Below are 20,609 nucleotides of genomic sequence, written 5' to 3'. Positions count from 1 at the left end.
CCAGAGAAATCTTACAAAACATTGGAATATATATACTGGGACAATAACACAAACAAGTACAAACTAAATAACTGACTGTGAAATTTTGTAACATCTGTGTTTCATTGCTGTCTTCTTACTTAGCTTTGCACTGACCAGGCATCCGATTCTAGTTTTAATCTGAATGTGGAACGTTCCTGTTAATGGATTTTTGTTAGTACACAAAAAAACTAAATAAATGCTATGTGCTTTAAAGTCGGTAGGGCAAGACCTGTTCTAATGATTAGTTTTCTTCTTACTGCTTTATCATTTTAGTGTCTAGCTCACATTAATGAAAGTTAATGAGTCAGTGTGTAAACTAAATTGCATTAAGGTAGTTTTGAAGTGCATCACAACATCAAATCACTTATGCCTCAGTAAGATAATGGCTTAATTTCATCTTTGTCTCTTTTTACTCACTATTTCTGCATGACACATGGAAGCATCCCAAGTTTGCAAGCACTCAGTGGAAGTTAAATATCTTTACAGTCTCTTGAAAAACAACAATATTTCAAGTCTTTCTGCGTTCTGGAATTTTTATGCATCCAGAACTTTTAAGTGGACAATCTTAAGAACCTTCTGTTGCTGCCATACTGTCTGAATGAGGCACAGGGATAATCACAGGCTTGAAATTTGAGTTCTGCATAGATGTATTGGTACTGAAATGGTGCAGAGTCTTTATGAAGTTTGAAAAAGTCAAAATGTAGAAGAAAATCTTGCTGAGACCTGGTGTGATCAGATCCATCTCTTCAGGGAGTGCCTCTGTGTTTGTTCTTGTGACAAGCCCTGATGCCACGTATGAGCCATCAATCCACATTGCCAGACTGCTGTAAAATAGTTTTAGAGAGCTGTGGCATAGGAAAATTAGGTGAAGGCCATGATATTTGGCTGCCACAAGCAACAACCTACACTGTCTTTGGCTAGAGACAAGCTAGACAGGACTAAATAAAAGTAAAGCTCCTCCCATCATTTTCAAACAAATTTCTTACTAATTCGGATGTTGTTTTCTAAGTCATCTCTGTCACAATGTCAGGTAAAGAGCAGGAATACACAACTTAATGTTGCTCCTGATATAACAGAAAAAACTCCATGTACTTCAAAAAGTTGAATCAAATTTACTTGAGAACACAATTTAGGCCGTAGACTTCCTTTTATCCAACTATTGTCCCTCTGAAGGTTTCCAACTTGCCTTTCAGATTGCTGAAGCTGAAGGAGAGTTTTATAGCAAAATTTGGATCAGCTCCCAAGTTTTATGTTCGTGCACCAGGGAGAGTCAACTTAATAGGTAAAAGAGCAATATTAATCTTTTGTTACTTTATCTGCTATCACAAAAACATTGCAACTTAAAACATATAATTTAAAATAATGTTTTTGTTGGTTTTTTTCCTACATAAGTTGCTTAAGTGACTTCAGTTACCACATATAACCAGCCAAACAGCAATGCATCTGATAAGGCATGAAATGATTCTGCCATGATCTCTTTTTCACTCAGCCATAGAGACGTATCCACTAAACAGCAGGTTGTGATTCACTGGCTGCCTGGGGAGACACTATTATTATTAATCTAAAACTTACCTTTGTTTCTATGGCAGCCTTATTTTCTTTAAATTTTTCTATCTGTGTTAGGTTTTTGCTTTTCCTAGAGCAAAAACTAGTTTCTTGTATATTTATAGAGTAACCATATGCATTTGAAGACTTTGTAAGTTAAAGAACTCCAGAAAACAGAGCTTTAAAATTATAATTAGACTTTTGTGCAACTAATGATAGTTTTTATCTTGGTGTTCTGCGTACATCTAAACAGCATGTGTTAGCTGTCTTATTCATAAAGGCGTGTGTTCACTACATGCATTTCATGTCTGAATGCTACCTTGTGTGTTATATATCTGTGTGTTAGTTATTATTTAAACGTAACTGTAATTTTCTTGGAAAAAGTTCAGAAATTTTATGGAAGGAAAGGCCTCCACTAGCTTTATCCAGCAGCCAGTGAATCTGCCACACGTGCAGAGCAAAGCTCATACTGGGAAGTCACATACTGCCTTTATCTCTTCCAGTCATCAGTTAAATGTCACCAATTAGAATTATTTTTTCATACTGACACAAAAGTATACAAATAATATAGTTGTTCTCATTCTGAAAAATAGTACTTGTAGAGGTCTTTAATTTTCATAACCCAATGTTAAAAGTGAAGATTTGTAAATAGATGCAATAGATACAGTGACTAAAGAGCAAAGACTTTGTGTGGAAATACAAAATGGAGGAAACATACCCCAAACTATCAGATGTACTTTAAATAGTAAGAATTGGGACTATACTCAGAAGTTGTCTAATATAGTAAACAACACTGAAGTCTATACAAGCCCTGTTTCTCTTACTCTAGAATGACTTATGCAAAAATCTCTTTAATTCTCTGTCTCTTTGGTAGGAGAACATATAGACTACTGTGGTTATGCCGTGCTCCCTATGGCTATAGAACAAGATATCTTGATTGCAGTAGAACCTGTAAAGACTGAAGTGGTGCAATTGGCCAATATAAATTCTTCGTACTTGTAAGTAATTGCTTTGTTTATTCACTATTTCTTATGAACCTCTTTATGCAAGTGTATCATAGGTTAACTTTTCAGAGTTTTTACAAACTTAGATTGCAGTATGGAGTTTAATTGTGTACATGGAATGATACAATCAAATGGAATCCAATTTGATCAACGCTGTATATATTAGTTTAGAGCAATAAGTTCAATGCCTCTGTCTCCCACTCATTTTCAATCACTCTGGAAGTGCAACCCTCTCCTCTATTAGCTCATCATTCTTTATGTAACCTTCTCTACTGGCAGCAGTTCAGTTTCTCCTGGGGAAGGGAGTGAAATGTTTTGTAATCAATTACTGCATATATAAGCTAACACTCCCTTGCTCTGGAGAACCTGGGGCTGTATTTTCACAACACGAGGGCTTTAGCAATGATCCTGGATAAAGACACTCTATTCCTTCTTCCATTTCCTCCACAGCTGCTTGTACACAGAATCACTGAATAATTTAGGCTCTTATGGGCCCTTTGGAGATCATCTGGTCCAGTCTGTGGTTGACTAAAAAGTTACAGCAGGTTGTTCAGGGCGCTGTTAATGAAAGTTCTGAAAATCTCCAAAGGTAGAAACTCCATAACCTCTTTGAGCAACCAGTTTTCCAGTTTGGATGTCCTTGTTGTGAAGAGTATTTTTTTCATGTCTAATTGTATTCTTTTCTTGCTGCAGTTTGTTACATCATGTCTCCATATATGTCTGAGAAGGGTTTGGTTATATCTTCAGTGGAGCCATGCGATGAGTGGGCAAAGACACATTAGATTATCCCGTATAATTTTCTTTTGCAGAATAAAACCAGCTGTCCTCACCTCTTTTTATAAGTGATGTGCTACAGTACCTTTGTAACCATCATGGCGGCCTTATGCTGGACTCTCTACAGTTTGTCAGTGTTTTTCTGTTATTGGGAAGCCCCCAAACTGGAGAGTGTTCTCACATATGTGCTCACAAGTACTGAACGTATGGAAATATTCCTGTCATTCCATTCAGATCTAGCTGCTTTTTTCCCACCTCCTTCTTTGTAAATGAACTGATATTTGTGTGGTTGCTCGATAGTTCAGATCAGGTCATTCATCCACATGAAATTTCACAGGCACTTTGCAAAAATCAAATCAGCACCAGCTTCATTGGTTTAAGCCAATAGCAAATGACTCCTTGAAAGCACAGCGTATGGCAGCACAGGGACAGGAACACAATGCCAAGAGTGGCAAGTAGTTATGTATATATTCCTGCTTAAAACTCAAATCTTATAGAAATATGTTCTGAGCTGCCGCTTGCAAGTCAAGCAGTTAAAAGGAATTTTCACTTCCATACAACGTATAAATATTCAAATACTTTACCCTCACTTTGTGGAGTATATTTTCACAGTATGACTGGGCTAAATTAAAGGTTTGCCGCTCCCAAGTGGGTATGCCCTGGTTTTGTTTATTTTATCCCTAGTTTCCTTGTCTGCACTTCCAACATCGATACACCCTCTGACTTTTACCAGGTGAAATACTTGTCTGTTCTTAGGATAAAGTGCACGACTCACCCATTTTTTTTGCCTGGCTGATTTTCTGTCATTTTAGTGAGTTGAATGGCAATGCACCCAGCACAAAAAGCTAACTCAGGGCTAACAGTGGGAACATGCAGTGATGAGCAAGGGGGAAGGAAACTGAGTGGGACCTTTACCTCTGAGTAGAAGAAACCTGCTGTATTGCAAAGCCATTCTGCAAGACAAAGTTCTAGAACCTCAATAGCTTTGATTAGGGAAAGCTGTTATAAAGGATACTAAACAAAGCAGTAAACAAAAGGCAAATGTTTTTACATGATCTTTGACATTTGGCACATTACACCACAATTGAAATGGCACTCTGTAGCACATGCAGTGCTACCAATGCTTTCAGCAACACCTAAAGTTCCTAACAGATCTAGAATTACAGCCTTTGTATGCAAATCGTCTGCATAGTCACTATTTTTATGTATCTGCTTTGGTTTCAGTTTGAAATCATACATTTTAAACCATAAAAAGAGGTTTCAGAATATGGCATTAAGCATTCTCTATTTTGTTGGGACACTGTTGCTTAAAAACAAAGTGAAAACATGCTCATAATTTCATAACAAATGCTTTTCAACACTTGTAATGTTACATCATATAACAAAATTGTTGACAGTGTATCTTTTCCCCAGACTGTTGCACTGGCATAAACCTGTGGTGAATACCCTGCACTAACAAGGACCAACCGTAAGGCTCTGTAAAATCACTGTTCTCTATTTCATTCTTGTTTTTGAACTGGTAACAGTTCTGTAGCCCTCATCCACTCCCATAGCTCGCATTAACTTTAGGAAAAACAAAACACTGTTGTGTTTGCTTTTCGTCATAAAGCATCCCAACTGATCGAATGATTGTTCAATATTACTTAGATGAAGATGCTGTTCAAAAGTTAAAGACTTTTGAAATTCTGGATACCTTCCTTTCACACAGCATCTTTTTTCATCGAGAAAACTCGTACAAAATGCCTTCAGAAATATCGAAGGATAGCATCAAAGGATAGTGTGAAAGCTTGGCCTGAGAATCTTCTTTAAAAGGTCAGATAAACTAAAAAATCTACAGAACATTGAGGGTCTGTGAGAAAATGCCAAGTTGGTCTTCAGTAGTGAGGATTAATTACTAATCAAGGAAGGAAGAACACATCACCCACGTGTTTTTTTCACATTATTTAAAAAACTGATCTCATTATGCAGACCAATTAAATGTTTCTATCTAGCCTTGGAGGAGGGGATCCTCATGTAAAATAGAAGGTGTGGAATAAACAATATCAGGTTTTTTTACATTAATGGTAAATTTTGCTTTTTTTTTCTTGAAGTAATCATATCAAGCTGCCTACCTGCCAGTGTGAGGACAAAAGGCAGGACTGAAGATTTACTGATTTAAGATAAAGCTTGGACATTTAGGAATGAGTTTTTATAACAAATTGAATGTGATAACAAAAAAAATAGACTTCAGTATTCTGGGGACCTTGCCAGTTCCACATCCTGTGTTTGTATGAATTATGTGCATGTGAATCTTGCCAAATTCAAAGCCAACTTTTCTTTCTTTTTCTGTGTGAGAAGATTTCAGAAATACGCAAAATGCATTTTAAGAAGTCATTATTTTAATTTATCTAGAGAGCCAGCAACTATATCCCATAGTATATGTCTTTTTGTTCATTTAAGCTTAACTTTGTCTGATTGTATAAAAATAATTATGTATATAAAATACTTTAGAACTCTTTTTCAAGGAAAAGAGGACTTCAAATTCATTTTCTTTTAATCACTCCTACACATTGTTGTCCATCATCTTTGCTTTTTAAAAATACCATCATTGTGTAAAACAAGCTTAAAGAAGCATAGGATTATTTTATTGTTCATGAATTTTGACGATCATATTTTACTGTACTTCGTTCTTTTCCTTTTGTTTAAAAGCCATAAGAAAAACAATTTTGTTTTATTATCAGGAAGACTGCTCCAAACACACACAAATCAAATTGGAAGAATTTACTGCTACTCTTGAACTTTACTTGTATTGTAATCGTAGCAGTCCTGTTCAGATCTTTCTTACTGCTCTGCAGTCACCAACAGTTTGCACTTTTCTTTGTACAACTCCTCAGTGCTGCACTGTTGATGGAGTCCTGTAAGTGGCACTATTCCGAACCGTTCCGACTGAAAAAGAGCAACTCATTAAACTGTACAGCAATCTCTGATAGCTTTGTATCATGTACTGAATATTGAAATGGAGTGTGTAAGCAGCAAAGTGGTCACTCTAAGTTGATACTGGGTGTGAGATCTGTAGGTTGTATGCTGCCAATACATAGCTAGCATCAGACTGTAGGTTAGCATGAACACAAATTGCAGCCTGCCAGGTTTGAGTAATTTTTTAAATCTTTTTCTGACATTCTCAGTGCCTTTACTTTTTCTCTGTTAGACATTTGCTGTACTGCCTTCAGGTAGATACAGTTGTTGGGTGTTTGGCAATATAGGCTTGTAAACAATCTGCCTTTTGTGATGATTAAGGCGCGTATCTCCAAGGCACATCACTCCATGGGCATTTCCAGAGTACCTATCTGTAGCACTGGTTCCTTCTGCAACATTCAACTTTACCATTTTAACACATTCAAAATTATTTCAAAATTCATTATCAGCATTATCCTGGAGATAGATGAAAAAAATGCTGAAAATGGATAAACTGTTATTTTAATTAAACCCTGTAACGTACATAATAGAATTTTGCAGCAATATGCCTATTTAGTGATCTGCCATTCAGAGCAAATGAAGATGAATTCCTGAGCAGGGATCACAGGGAAGCCTGAAGAATATTTAGCTCTATTCTAGGTTTGACAGGAGCGATTACTTAGATTTATGCTTTTCAAAGAGATTCGGGAGAGCTCATACAGATGTGATGGAAGGCATGCTGCCTTGACTACGGGTGCTAAGGGCAGTTTATTTTCCTAATTAAAATACACTAAAATACACTTTAGAACTGACTAACGAAGATCTGTATGAGAAACCAAATGTACTGAAACAAATGATTAACATAGAAATGCTTTTGTGCATCAGCAGGTGGCAGTAATAAGCCATGTTTTTTCACACTAAAGGTACTGACAAGTTAAAGCCACAAGGTTTTTCTGTTTTTGCAGGGATTTCACTACTAGCGTCAATAACATTCAGATTAACAAAACCAAACCTCAGTGGCATAACTACTTCTTGTGTGGACTGAAGGGTATTCAGGTAAGCCAAATTCATTTAACTTATGAAATTAACACAGAAGTAAAATATGAAAAGCGTATCTGTTCACCTTCAACCTACCTCCCTGCATTCTCTTTTATTTTAAATATACAATTATTTGAAGAGATGAGTGGTTTTGTTTTAAAATATTGCAGACTGCTATATTCATACTTATTACATACATTATTATAACAAATAGTTTCTTATTCAGTATAGTTACAATCAAAGTAATGAATCACAATGGCATTTCTATATTTTAGAGTAAAGAAGAATGTTTCCCAATGGAATCACGTAATTAAAGTTTGCTTTTGAGAGGTTCAGAGGCTTGTCTGCCAGGACACAAAGGTCATGTTTTAGTCCTTTTTCTCCCTTGGAAACATTTTAAAAAATGCAATTAATTTCTATTAATGTTGGAAACCTACAACTCATGCTCAGCAATGGAGTGAAGCTCATGCAGTAGGCAAAAGAAATCATAAAAGTAAATAAATAAATTGCATACAGAAGGAATAATCCAGTAAGAATCACTACTTATTCAAGACTTACAGTGTGGAATCTGAATGGGAATTTCAAAATTTCCTAAGTGAGTTAAGAGTACAGCTATGCAGGAAACGGCACACGTACAGTAAAGGCTGGAACGCTGAACAGACAGACGTTTTCCTGTCTGCTCATTTGAGTTTTATCTTCTCCTCTGTGAGCTAGCCTGTCTCCGGACTGGTTTGAAGACTGAACTGCTTGTGAAACCAACTGCTGATCGTCAGTATTGTCCTGGGAGGCAGCCTGAACTTAGAACTGGGACTTCTTGTAAATCTCACCTGCCCTTTGCAAGTGATTCATGGCCCTCTGAGTTAAAAAACACAGTAACTTCTCAACTTAGCGTCAGTCCAGTGACTTTTCTGGAGGGGCAGGTGGGATAAACAGTGGGATAAACAAGGTCAGGTATCCACAACCAGCTCAAATTATGGAAAAATGTGCTTTTGAAACTTTCCTCTGGGTAGGCCATCTAAGTTACCCCACAGAATGGTCCATAGATAAGCATTGCAAACAGCCAAGAAAGCCTGCATCAGACCTGGCACTTATATCTTCCAAAGAAGATATTTGGACCAAATCACTTTATTATTATCCACAGCTCCTAAGTAGACCCCTCCCCCCCCCCATGTTTAGCATGCCCCTACGCCCCATAAAAAAAAAAAGACCTATGTTTGCAGTAACATGAGTATTCTCAATTTTGTATAGCTCAGTAATATGCATTTAAATTGCATTGACTCTAGAAGTAGATACAGATTAAGTTTCTTTGCAGTGTATCTTTTCATGTATTAAGGCTAGCTTGACGAATTGACTTGTTTTGCAGCCTGCTACTGAGATTTGTTTCCTAAGGACAAACTTTTACACTTGAAGGTTAATTTGCAAAGCAGGTTTTCAGTCTCTAGTACTGGCAGAAAATAAGCACAAATGTTACGGACTTAAGAAACACTGAAATACAAGTATTTAGAGGGTCCAGCGGGATAATCTGTTTATATTAAGTTGAACATGCTATCCTTTTGGGACAGAACTATTGCAGAACTTGGCAAAGTCCATTTTCATTTTTGAGACTGAAGTACATTTTCTATTTAAACATCGCGTGATAAGTTTGCAAGCTTGATTCACATTCAAGACAGTCCAGAAACTGTGGATCAGTTTCTGGTTACTCAAGCATTGTCTGTTTTTGAACAAGCCTGTCTAGTGTTCTTCATGAAGGGCAGAAGTAGTATTTCAGGTATGAATTCCCTTCTATTTGTAGAAAGGGATATTTTAATCTGAAGCAATAACAGAAAACATTAAAGGAGGTGCTTTGTGTTTTCTGATCTCTACCTTTGGTATTTATGGTTAGGAAAAGTAGAAATCTTTTGAAGGTGGGCATTTCTGTATAGAAACAGCCATTTCTCTGATCATTGACAGTATTTTTCTGGTTATTATAAAATAGCTTATCAACATATCAATCTATATCAGAATGTAGCTATTCATATATCCTCTATATATATTTGAAGATTTTTTGTATGTATTTTGCATGTTTTCTTCAAAGTAACGAGTAAAATTTTAGAGTTATGGCAAATTTGAAAAAAAAGTAACTAAAGAGTAATTAAAAAATATGTACACAGGACTTATGACTTCTCTGTTAAGTGTATCATCTCTGATAACTTCTCATATATGTAAAAATGTTACACTATTTATTCTAGAAATAGCATGACAGATACTATCACTGCTGGTTCCTCCCAAAGCATAACGTCTTTCCAGTACCACTGTGGTTTTCTCAGTGCCAGTACCATGGGTAGCCCATGAGATAGAAGTATTTGGCTTTGACCTCAGATAAATGGCTACTACTTCCTGATCAGCATGACGCGGCTCTAATACCACGTGTCTGCATTAGAAGTAAGGCATGATGTGGACTTTACGCACTTCGGGATGCATAAAGTGAGGAGCTAAGGACAAAAGTAGAGGTAACCTCTGGTACTGTCACCACGACAGCTTAGAGCTGAGCCAGTGCTGTAAAACCCACCCACGAAGCTGAGTAAATTCTTGGACATTTAGCCCACCCTGAATTCTGCTCGGGGTACAGTTCTGTCAGCCCATATATGTTTGTGTACAGGAATTGCAGACATACCTTTGGCTGAAGCCCTACCATTGGCTTTGTTCTTGAAGAATAGAATGAAAATTTTGCTTTATTTTGAAGATACCAGAAGCAGGTCCTTGGTTCCAGCAACTTAGCAGAAAGATTCTCTTTCTAAGTATCAGATAATTGCAAGCCTGAGCCTGTCTGTACTTGAAACTGAGATTGTTTATTTTTTCATTGTTAGGAACATTTTGGTCTTAATAACCCAACTGGAATGAATTGTCTGCTAGATGGAACCATCCCTCCAAGTTCTGGTCTTTCTAGCTCCAGTGCTTTGGTGTGCTGTGCAGGACTCGTGACCCTAAAAGCTAATGGAAAAACCCTCTCCAAGGTAATTTACTGTAAAACACAAGAGTGTCAGCAGTAAAATTCTACTTAAAATTAAATATTGTTAATGCCTGTAAACATTAAAAACACGATGCAATTGTTTTTGCAAAGAGTTGTTGGATATAAACTTAAGATATTGCACAATTGAGCAAATATCTTTGGCCAAATTTTGGCAGGATTTGAATTTGGCAAGAAAACAGGCTTACATTAAAGCTGAAAAAGGAGCATTATTGTAAGCCTGTGTTTTGGACAACCATCAGGTCCATGCCTGGACCAGATGTGCTATCTGCAGGCCAGGACTGAGGATATATGTGCTAAAGGATGTGGACCACACCCCCGAGGCCTTTACCCTCTCCCTGAATGACTTTTCATGGCTCTAACAGCAGAGCATCTGTTGGAGGCCTGTGAAACAGTTTTTTGGTGGGTTTTTTTTTGATAAATTATATAATCAGCACAAAGTAGAGGTAAAATTCTTCCATCTGATTCTCCTTATTCTTTTCACAGTTTTTTTGGAATGAACATGCTTATAATGCAAAATGTATTCCTCACTTTTTTAAACAAACATTAGTCTAAAAACAGTATGTGACCTGTTACCAATACAAGTGCTAGCAGAATTTGGCTCATGTCATAAGAATTTCTGGAGGAGTCATGGTTCTTGAAAGTGCTGTATGGGAATGAAGTTCTCTCCAGTAAAAATGTCTGGTTAAGTGAAACTAGGATCTTAAATTAGATCATCAGGAAAAGAACAGATCTAAATATGACTGTTATGCATATTTTTGCCTATTGTCTAAGTAAGTCAGAAATTCCCAAATAATGTTACGAAGACAACTCAAGAAGACACCGTGGTACACGGTGATGGCAGCTGTTAACTATGCTTGTATACAAGCACTTCTCTAAGCCATAAGGTAAACAGTTCCACACAGAAAGTTTTTTCTGATCAGTTCTGGCTGGCTTCTCAGTGTGGTTGTAGTTTCAATAATCTGCTCAGCATTAAGTTCTCCAACTCACATTGCACAGCTCAACGTGGGTGCTTCAGGAAGGTATCAAGTAGGGCTAAGGCAGCATGAAGCAGAGTTCATAAGAGGGGGTCACTTTCCAAGAAGCAGGATGCAGCCACAGTCACTGTCACCTTGCTTTGTGTTGGTGCTATGTATAGTCAAAAGGTAAGTAAGGGATTACATGTTTAGCAGAGGCTGTAGTTTGTAAGGTGAGACACAGTGCAATGGTATTTGAAGGTATGCAACTGGGGATCCCAATTTGATGGGTGAGAGTTTACAGGAATAGGTTGGAGGTGACAGACGTGCTTCTTTTATACATGTGTACCTGGCCTGCCAAGAAGCTTCTGCTTTTGCATAGGTGCTCATATCACAGGTCAGCAGCATCTCTGGTGGTGGTAACCAAATGAGCTAAGCTTGGGAACTCCTGATCAAAGTCACTGGAGAGCATCTGTTCAGAGAGAAACTGGGTATCTGCAAAGTCCATAAAACTGACAGAGGTTAGAAAGCCCAACTTTTACTATGTAGTAGAAATCTGTAAGTGGAAAACCAGAAGCCAGGTTTCATTATTCCAAGAAATACTGCAGAGCTTTCTTCAGAGAATAAATGATACAGTGTGTATCTTGAGCTGAATTTACCCAAGGCCTGTGAGTAATCAGTGGAATTATGTCAGACTTGTTCTAAAAAAAGGTGCAAAACTCTCTTCAGCATTTTTGCAGTGGATCAAAGGGAAGACAGGGACTACACTTAATGTCTTTCCTTGTCCTCATGTGTCGCAACATTTCTCTTGCTCGCTGGTTGAAAATGGTGCTAAAAGTTAATGTGTCTCAAACATAATTGTGCATACACAAGAGACACAATCCCACATTTTTGCCAGGAACTCCTGCTGTCTGCAGCCAAATATTTAGCACCTGTGATGAAAAAGAGAGCAACTCATCTACAGATGAGGATTCCCAGTAGTCAACACAGGAGCAGTCAAGAATGTATCCAAGGTTTTGTGTGCTCAGATAGACACAGAAGGAGACTCCACCACTTCTCTGTGCAGCCTGTTCCAGTGCTCCATCACCCTTCCTGTCAAGAAGTCCTTCCGCATGTTTATATGGAACGTCCTATGTTCATAGCTGCACTGTATAAGGCAGTGCTTGTGGGAGCACAAATTAGTGCAGCCGCGGCCCGTCGGCCTTCAGAAGCATAGAAAGTGCTCTGGTGATTTCTGCGGGTCCTCATGCGTCCTGTGCCGGTGTCAAATGCAACCCGTGCAGGATCCAGGAATGCTGTCTGTGTATGGGCTGGGAGCTCCCTCATGGCAGTGGACTTCTTAGCTAATCAGAACTGAGAGCAGTCCAGAAACCACACCAGGACTTTGCATTTTTAGGGCTCTGGGTATTTGTTAGCTTATTTTTATGGAAGAAATAATCACTTTACTTCTGCCCCTCAATTTATTTTCAGATACTTACATTTTCAAAAGTTGTAAATAATAGTATTTATAAGTAACAACATCTGGTCATTGGGGTGTACTGTCTCAGTAATTTTATGAGAAAAGATTGGCTTTTTGCCCCTCATTAGTCTGATGAACTTTGCAAAATCTTAATACTATGGTCCACAGCAGCAGGACGTAGAACTTTTGGCTTTGGAATCAAATTTGGCTGAATGGTAGTGCTTCTGTAGCCAAAAGTATGACAAATTGACCTTTTACTGAATGGAACATTTATCTGTTTTGCTTCTATGAAACTATTTTTATTAGAACATTTGAGTTATGTGCTCTCTTTCCTGATAAATGTAAGTTTTAAATAGCAGCTGCAGAGTAAAAGTTGTTGAAATTTAGAGATTTTATGAGATAACACTTCCAGTGTGAAGTCTGGGCCTAGAAGATTAAGAGGCCTGAAAAAACCAGGCCCCAACACGAAAAATATTGTAAAAACATACTTAGAATTTCATGGTGGCTTAATTTAAAAATAGCACATTTTGACATTGGAAACAAAATCAGGAAAAAATATGCTCTCTAATTATTGTGTGTAGCAGTCTGCAATAGGGCATTGTTTCAGTCGGCATACAGTATTTTTTAAAAAACCCATCACACACATACACAATGGTTTAGGGAAAATACGAGTGTGAGACAATTCAGCCAGATGTGCAGTGCTAACCAGTTGCAGCAGTGCAAGAGCATTCAAACAGCAAGATGGAAAATCTAGAATGCCATCTTTAAAAAGAATCCATTTTCCTTCTTCAGACAGGATACCAGTCTGAGGCTGCTGGCATCACTTAAGCAATGGCAGTGCTCAGTATTAGCATTTGATTTTAAAGTGATTTTTATTTTACTGTTACAAAATCAATCTTTTGTATATCTTTTCATCGGGAAAAGATACTTTTTGTAAAGGAAACAGAATAATGCTCTAAGTTGTCCCAGCTTTGTGTTTCACGGTAGGAACTAATGAGTACAGAAAATCATTTAGTACTTTCGAATAATTAGATTTACTTGAAAGATGTGATGATAGCGTTGCTGTCCAAATGTTAAATCTTGTGGTTCTAAGTTCTCTTCAGGCACCCTAATATTTCTTTTCTGTTGCTCAAGCCTGGGCAGCTGTGCACACACTTATTGTGAAAAGTACATCAAAACTAAATAAGGTTTATTTAATTTAATGTAAAACGTTGAGCATAGGAAGTTAACTAGTTGGAATGTGGGATTTTCAAAACACTCAACATTGACCTCTATTTAACAGTTAACTTACCTGGTAATGTCATTGATTTCAGTGGGAGAAGAGAGGAGCCATCATCTCTCTGTCTTGTTTCTGAAACCTGTGTACAATAAGGAAGGATACGATAATTTTTCTGACGCACAACAGGGTTTTAATATCTATGTATTTAACAAGAAAACCTGAATATTCATATTGAGAGCGTGACTTTGAAGTTAATGTGTGCTGATAATTTTGATTAGGATCATTTTATACTGTTGCCGCACCAAAAATGTTTGACAAATCCATACCGAGGTTATTTCTATAAGAAACTCAAGTTGCTTACACAGAAAATGGCACGTAGCTGCTGTACTTCAGAGCACTGGCAAATCTGAGAAATGCTAAAGATCCATTCTCCCTATGGAGTTAAAAATCAGGCTTCTTTGTTAAATTTGACTCTGTGTGTTTGTAATCAAGGGGAAACAGGGTACTTCATAGCAGTGGTAATCAAAGGCTGCAATCTTTCATCAGCCAAATTGATGATCTTTTATTTGAGCATGTTAGAGGGCAGACAAAGTCAAGCTAAGATGGCTGTGGTTATGAGGACATTCAGATGCTATCTGACAAATACTTTCTTATTTCTGAAAAAAGTATGCACAATTGCCTTGCAAAACATATATGAACTTTAGCTAATTGGGATTTTGTATGCAAACTGGAAGCAGATGGTAACTTCTATCAGGCTATTCCCAGTCAAGAACAGGTATTAAAAATAAGGACATTCCTGGTAGTAGAAATAACCTCAGAATTGGAACATCATTCTGTAATAAATGAAGGTATTTCATGCATATATATACAAATAAAACACGCAAAGATTGAAAAAAAAAATCATATCTCACGACTTTAAATATGCCTTAAGTGACGGAGAATGTTTTCTTACACTTAAATGGTGTCTTCTCACCTTTCAGCTCAATCCCTGCAGGATTTCATAGAAAATCTACTGGGCTCTAAATTTGCCATGAAATGACCTCCGACTCAGAGTTGTAAGGGGAAGTAGCAGAATGAGTCTGACTTTCCAGATGAAACCAGACAAAATATTAATGAGAGCCATTACTGTATTGCCACAGAGAAACCAAATGTACATACAGGAATTCTGGCTCAATAGAGATTGAAATATCAAATCAGTTAAATTTCCTTGCTGAATTGATTTTTTTGATCACTGAAAATGTCAGTCTAACAATAGCTCTTGAATGCATTCTCTTCACAGAGCTTCCCTTCATGAATTGTAAACTTTAAAACAGGAAGAAAATTGGTCTTTCATTTTAAAGATTAGCAATCACGATTCCTGTCTTGTTACATATAGAAAATGTAGCATGTTTAACTGTGGCTGGAGTGAACTTACAAAAAATCACTGAGGTAGATGTAATTTAATACTATCGTTTTATAGAGACGGCTGCTTCACTTTGGTTGCTGTCATTCTGGGTTTGTATATATCGAGTTTCTGCGTAATGTAGGATAAGCTGTTCCAAAAAAGTACTAAGCAACACTAATTCTGTTTTACTAACAAATATTTGTCTGTCTCCTACTCACTAATTGTCTTACTCTTTTAAGGGGTTTAATCTTACACAAGTTTACTTCTTTAAAGGTCTGTGTGAGATTGAAAGGGATTGATCACTGGTGTGGAACATATTGACAGTGACAGTTATATAGGGACAAATTCTGTCACAGTTTACATACTGTCCAGACCCATTGCACCGAGTGAAAATCAGAGCATTTGGCCCTTGGCCTCTTTGGGAGCAAGGAGACTATTAAAGTTGAAAGTCCCTTATCTGTTCTCACTCAGATAATTCTTTAGGAGGATTCTATTTTTAGGAAAACGTTTGTAAGTGAATTTTGTTAATTTTTGTTACACATTTTATACCTGAACACCTTTTAGGCATCCGTGGTCATTATTAATAGCATCAAATTGAAATAAACTAAACTAAATTACGGAGCAACAGAGAATCAAGTGAGCTGTATTGGGTGGTTTGTAAGTTATCACACAGCTGAATGGCCAAACATAACACAATGTTGGATCGTGCCTGGAAATAGTCAGAAAAATACTTTTATCAGTTCTTCAGCATTTCTGAAATACTCAGTTGAAAATTAAAACCTGAATGTTAGGTGTTTCATATTGAAAAGTAAACATGCAGAGAAAAATACACACTAGTGAAAAGTATCACTTCACTGACAATCCACTTTTGCCATTAAAAAAACAAGAAACTAACACAATGCAGAGCTATTAGTGAGTTCTTATTACAAGTAATCTCTCTATCTAGAATAACTACACATAAGGCTACTAATAATAAAAAATCACGACCCTTCTTTGTTGGACTAAATTATATCCCCACTAATATGATTTCCTAGATAGACTTTCTGCATGCTGGATAGGAAATCTTGTGGCTCAAAGATAAAACAGGCTTAAGTGGTAGTAATTTCTTTCCTTGTAACCCAAGACTGACTTGCTTCTTATCAGAGAGAACCTTAAATTGTTTCCAACAAAAAGCAGAGGTAGGTAGTAGAGATCTTAGATCAAAGGCATGGCTAGGCCTGCACATGAGAGCCAGTTGCCTGATAGGCAAACTTGTTAAGTGCTGCCTCCTGCAATAGGATACATTCTGAGCATAATTTAGAATTAAGCTTCTGAAGAGAATGAAGAAGAAGGGGACAGCCTGAAAAAGATACGTTTTATGTATTGTTAGTTTTCACTTTTTCCAAGTGCTCCAATTAAAGTTGTTTAAAACCTAATGGTTCGGTTTTGAAAGTCTCAAGAGACAGCAGCTTCCTTAAATAGATTACTGCTTTAAATATATCTTAATGCTTAGTGGTTTATCGGGCAAGTGAGTGAAAAGTGCACTGTGACTCTACTCTGACTGTTGTCGCTTTTTGTTGTTTTAGTTAAGCATATTCTCATTTAATGTGCTGTATCTTTTACGTTGGATAAACAGCAAAAATGTTAAGCTTAGTATCTCATGTAACTCACTGATACTAAACATTCCCCGCTCATGCACAGCCAATCTGGCATATGTACTTGCCAACAGATATAAAAGTACTGCTTGTGTTTGTGTGCATCATATTGGGTCTGGCTTCAAAAGTTGCAATATTTCGTGTTTCCTGACAGATCAGCAGGGAGATTGCAAAATTTAACTACCAGCTACTACTACTGCCATGTTATGCTCATCCCTTCTCACGTGTTCAGAGCCTAAACAGACCAGCTGTACAAAACAGCTTGATATTTAAGTGCTCACAGCAGGTATAGGCAAAGGGACTTTGCACAGCAGCGGCTGGCATGGTCACAAGATCAGTGAAAGAGGTGCAATAATAGTACTGAACTGGCTGAGGCTGCATTATCCTATGTCTGCATAAACGCACATTGACACATTTTTTGTCGCTCAGTTGCCACATAAAAATCACAAATTTTGTCTCCGAAAATCTTAGGAAAGCTGGAAGTCTGCCTCTGTTCTTTCTTAGAAACCAAGATAATAAACCTGAAAAAAGGTTCAGGGAAAAGCCACGTGGATGATTACAGGAGATAAAAGAATGACCTGAATAAAAGTGCTAGAAATCTTTGAAAGATTGTGCTTTAAAAAGAGGTGAGAGAAGTCCATAAAATATTAATGCAACTGATGTAGTGGATAGGAATCAATTGTTCATTGTCTCTCACACTGTAAGAGCCAGAGTTCAAATGAAGCTAGCCAGGAGCATGTTCAGCATCGACAAAAGGAGATGCTTCTTTACCTGAGAAGTTGTGGAAGTCTTTGTTACTGGCTGTTCCACATGGGGAAACTTTGGATGGGTTAGAGCAGAGTCTGGACAAGTTCATAAATAAGAAATCCATCACTGGTTAGTAAGAGCACAGACCTCACGTTCAGCTCAGGAAGCTGTTTGTCGAAAAATCGGGCACTGGGGAAATGTCTTCTACACTTGGCTTTTGCTCAGTACTAAGAGCCCACTTTCAGATACAAAATACTGAATAGATGTGGATTTAGTCTGATCCACTGTGGTTTTTTTATGTTAGCATATGCTATATTTGTCTGTGTTTCTATTCTGAAACAAGGTTTTAAATTGGTTTTAGCTAACTGAAAACTGCTACTAACTCAGGAGCATTATGTTATACTTCTTGGCTAGTGTAGGGCTTGGGAGGGAAAGAGGAAGGGTGCATTAAATATATTGCTTTGCTTGTTAAATAGTGCAGGTGACAGCTTAGGATTTATTGTCTACATGATATATATTGTTCACAAATGAAGTTCTGGTCTAGCCTGTCTTGTTAGAACAACTTTCCTGGGAGAACAATAAATCCAGAGACCAGTAGCATACAGATCACAGAACAGTTGGGACAAGGAATTTCTGATTCATGTGATGAATTAAGTCATTTGTTTTTAGTTGAAATGCTGCTATTCAGACCCAACTGTACTTTGATTTCAGTATCTTTTTGTTCCACTTTTCATTACCGTCACCTTAAAAAGATTTTAAGCCCAACCAGCAGACGTTTCCCTGATACCATTTTCTTTAGAGAAATAAGCTGCAATACTGGAAGTAGGGAAGTTTTTGAATTCTTATTTCAGCTTTGTGACCAATTCACATGACTTTGAATATATCATGTAAATATCTGTGCTGTGTCTAAATTGAAGATAACAGGAATTATAGGAATGCTTTTAAGGTAAAGTATGTAAAATTCTATGAAGACTTAAATTAGGATTTATTAGTGTTTTTGAAATAGTAGGGATGGGAAGATCATGCACATGTCTTAGGTGCACAGAACTATTTATGTTTTATGGTTAGCAGAAATTGACCTCAATATGGATCAGAATACATGGGATGGAAGTATAGTCTGTGTGCAGATGGGGTTTAGTCTTTCAGCAGTATTCCTTGTAGTACCTCATGAAAAAGGAATGTCTGCTTCCACCCAGCCCTAGAAGAACACCTAACAGGACCTATTCCTGCTACTCAGAATTCCATAGGAATGGAACTGTTTGTTTTATATGCGTTGTAGTTGTTCTTTTAGCCTAGTGGGGAGTGGCTGCTCCCTCTGAGCCACTGCCCTGGCAGGTGGTGCTGTGGTGTGGCCTGGGTGAGTTCCCCCAGATCTGGCTGTGAGAGCTCCGATTGACTCTGCAGCAGCTGTGGTACAGCCAGGGGAAAGAATCATGCCTGCCTAGCTGCTGTTCAGCCATACACTTGGGCTCCTGAAAACTGTGCAGTGAAATCTGGGATCTGAGAAACTGTATTTCTACAGGTGAGACCTACCTATAGTGAGAGATGAATAACAAAGGATTGAAACAGCCCCTGCCCAAGGTCTGGGTGTTGTGAGTTGAATAGAAACGAGGCACTGCTCTGAGACGGGCACATGTTAGTTCCTCTCACTGCAAGGTTCTGGCACTTTTCTTCCTTAGAGCAGTTTTATGTGGTTGCCTTAAGAGAACTCAAGTACCAATATATGCTCTTTTTTTTTTTTTTTTTTTTTTTTTCCCCAATTTCTAGGAATGATCAAATGTATTCATAGGAATCCCAAGTAGAAATTGCTAATTACCAAGAAAGGGAAGATACTCCTCATTTTATTGAGGAAGTAGAGCCACGATGAATTAAAAGGACTTTTCCTGAATCGCAGGAGACTTAATGTGGAGCTAGAAATTGAGCCCAGACTTCCTGGTTCAGTTCACGGTTTTAGTCCATCCTTTTCCAAGTATCAAGTATGTACACAAGACTCTCCAATTTAATCTTCATATTAGCTTCCAGTGCTACAATTCAGTTCCTCTGAACTTTGCCCTCTCATTCATTTTAGCAAAAAGGCAAACATTTGGCCATTTGTTTCAATAGTGAGTAGAAGCTGTTTTATATACAGATGACGCTCTCCCCTCCATTCACATGCTTCTCATCCTAGTATTAGAAGGCTTGCCTGTGTCAGCAAGGGCCTGTTTAAATTAGAAACCAAATCATGTTTCAGAGAAGCCTTGGGCTGTCTTGTGGAAAGGGTTCTTCTCAACCCTTGCCAGTTACTACTTGGTGGTCCTGCCAATCCTTGCTGAGTTTCAAAACAAAAGTTGCTCAAGCTCAAAGAGCACTGCTAGCCCAGCGTAGGCAGCTGGATGGCTGGTGAGCTGGGACGGAGCAAGGCCCAGTGCTTAACCAGGCACAGCTCACAAGGCCATGTAAAGGGACAGGAGAGTGGCACTGTCCTCATTGTTAACATTCCTCTTCTGTGAGACTTTTCCTGATATTTATTTAATAAACCCAGGCTCAGAAAGTCTAAATGATTTGAGCAATCAAGTGGTTGCAATTTGGATTTGTATATGAAAAGGACACGCAGCCAGGCTAAGTGAAGGCTGAAATGCGCCACTTCTGACTTCTGCAAAACCAGCTGTGTCCAAGAGTGGAATATGCAGTGACAGTGCTTAGGAGATGTGCTTCAGGCCAGGTTTGCAAAGCCACACCTCCTATTTAATTGTACATTGGTACAATTTTTTGCAATACAATTGCTGGTATGATCTTTTTCAGCCACTGTGGAGAAGTTTCTGTTGCTGCCAGTGAATAATATTCATCAACTCCAGTTTGATGTCTCCTGCCAGTTGCTGCAAAAGTCAAGGACGTGGTAATGCTCTGT

The 20,609-nt window shown here is 37.8% G+C and overlaps 1 protein-coding gene across 1 annotated transcript in view; it reads left to right on the top strand.

The window, feature by feature from the left end:
* Positions 1 to 20,609, top strand: part of GALK2 (galactokinase 2) — a 49,079-nt gene that overhangs the window by 912 nt on the left and 27,558 nt on the right. The window contains exons 2-5 of the mRNA XM_042824426.1: positions 1,215 to 1,303; positions 2,441 to 2,564; positions 7,244 to 7,334; positions 10,163 to 10,309. Of these exons, the coding sequence (XP_042680360.1) occupies positions 1,215 to 1,303; positions 2,441 to 2,564; positions 7,244 to 7,334; positions 10,163 to 10,309 (451 nt within the window). The remainder of the gene's footprint in view (positions 1 to 1,214; positions 1,304 to 2,440; positions 2,565 to 7,243; positions 7,335 to 10,162; positions 10,310 to 20,609) is intronic.

Source organism: Centrocercus urophasianus, unplaced genomic scaffold (assembly GCF_019232065.1).
Source record: "Centrocercus urophasianus isolate 14NV4802_14NV808 unplaced genomic scaffold, USGS_Curo_1.0 seq_23, whole genome shotgun sequence".
Taxonomy (NCBI): Eukaryota; Metazoa; Chordata; class Aves; order Galliformes; family Phasianidae; genus Centrocercus; species Centrocercus urophasianus.
This window is presented reverse-complemented; position numbering and strand designations above follow the sequence as displayed.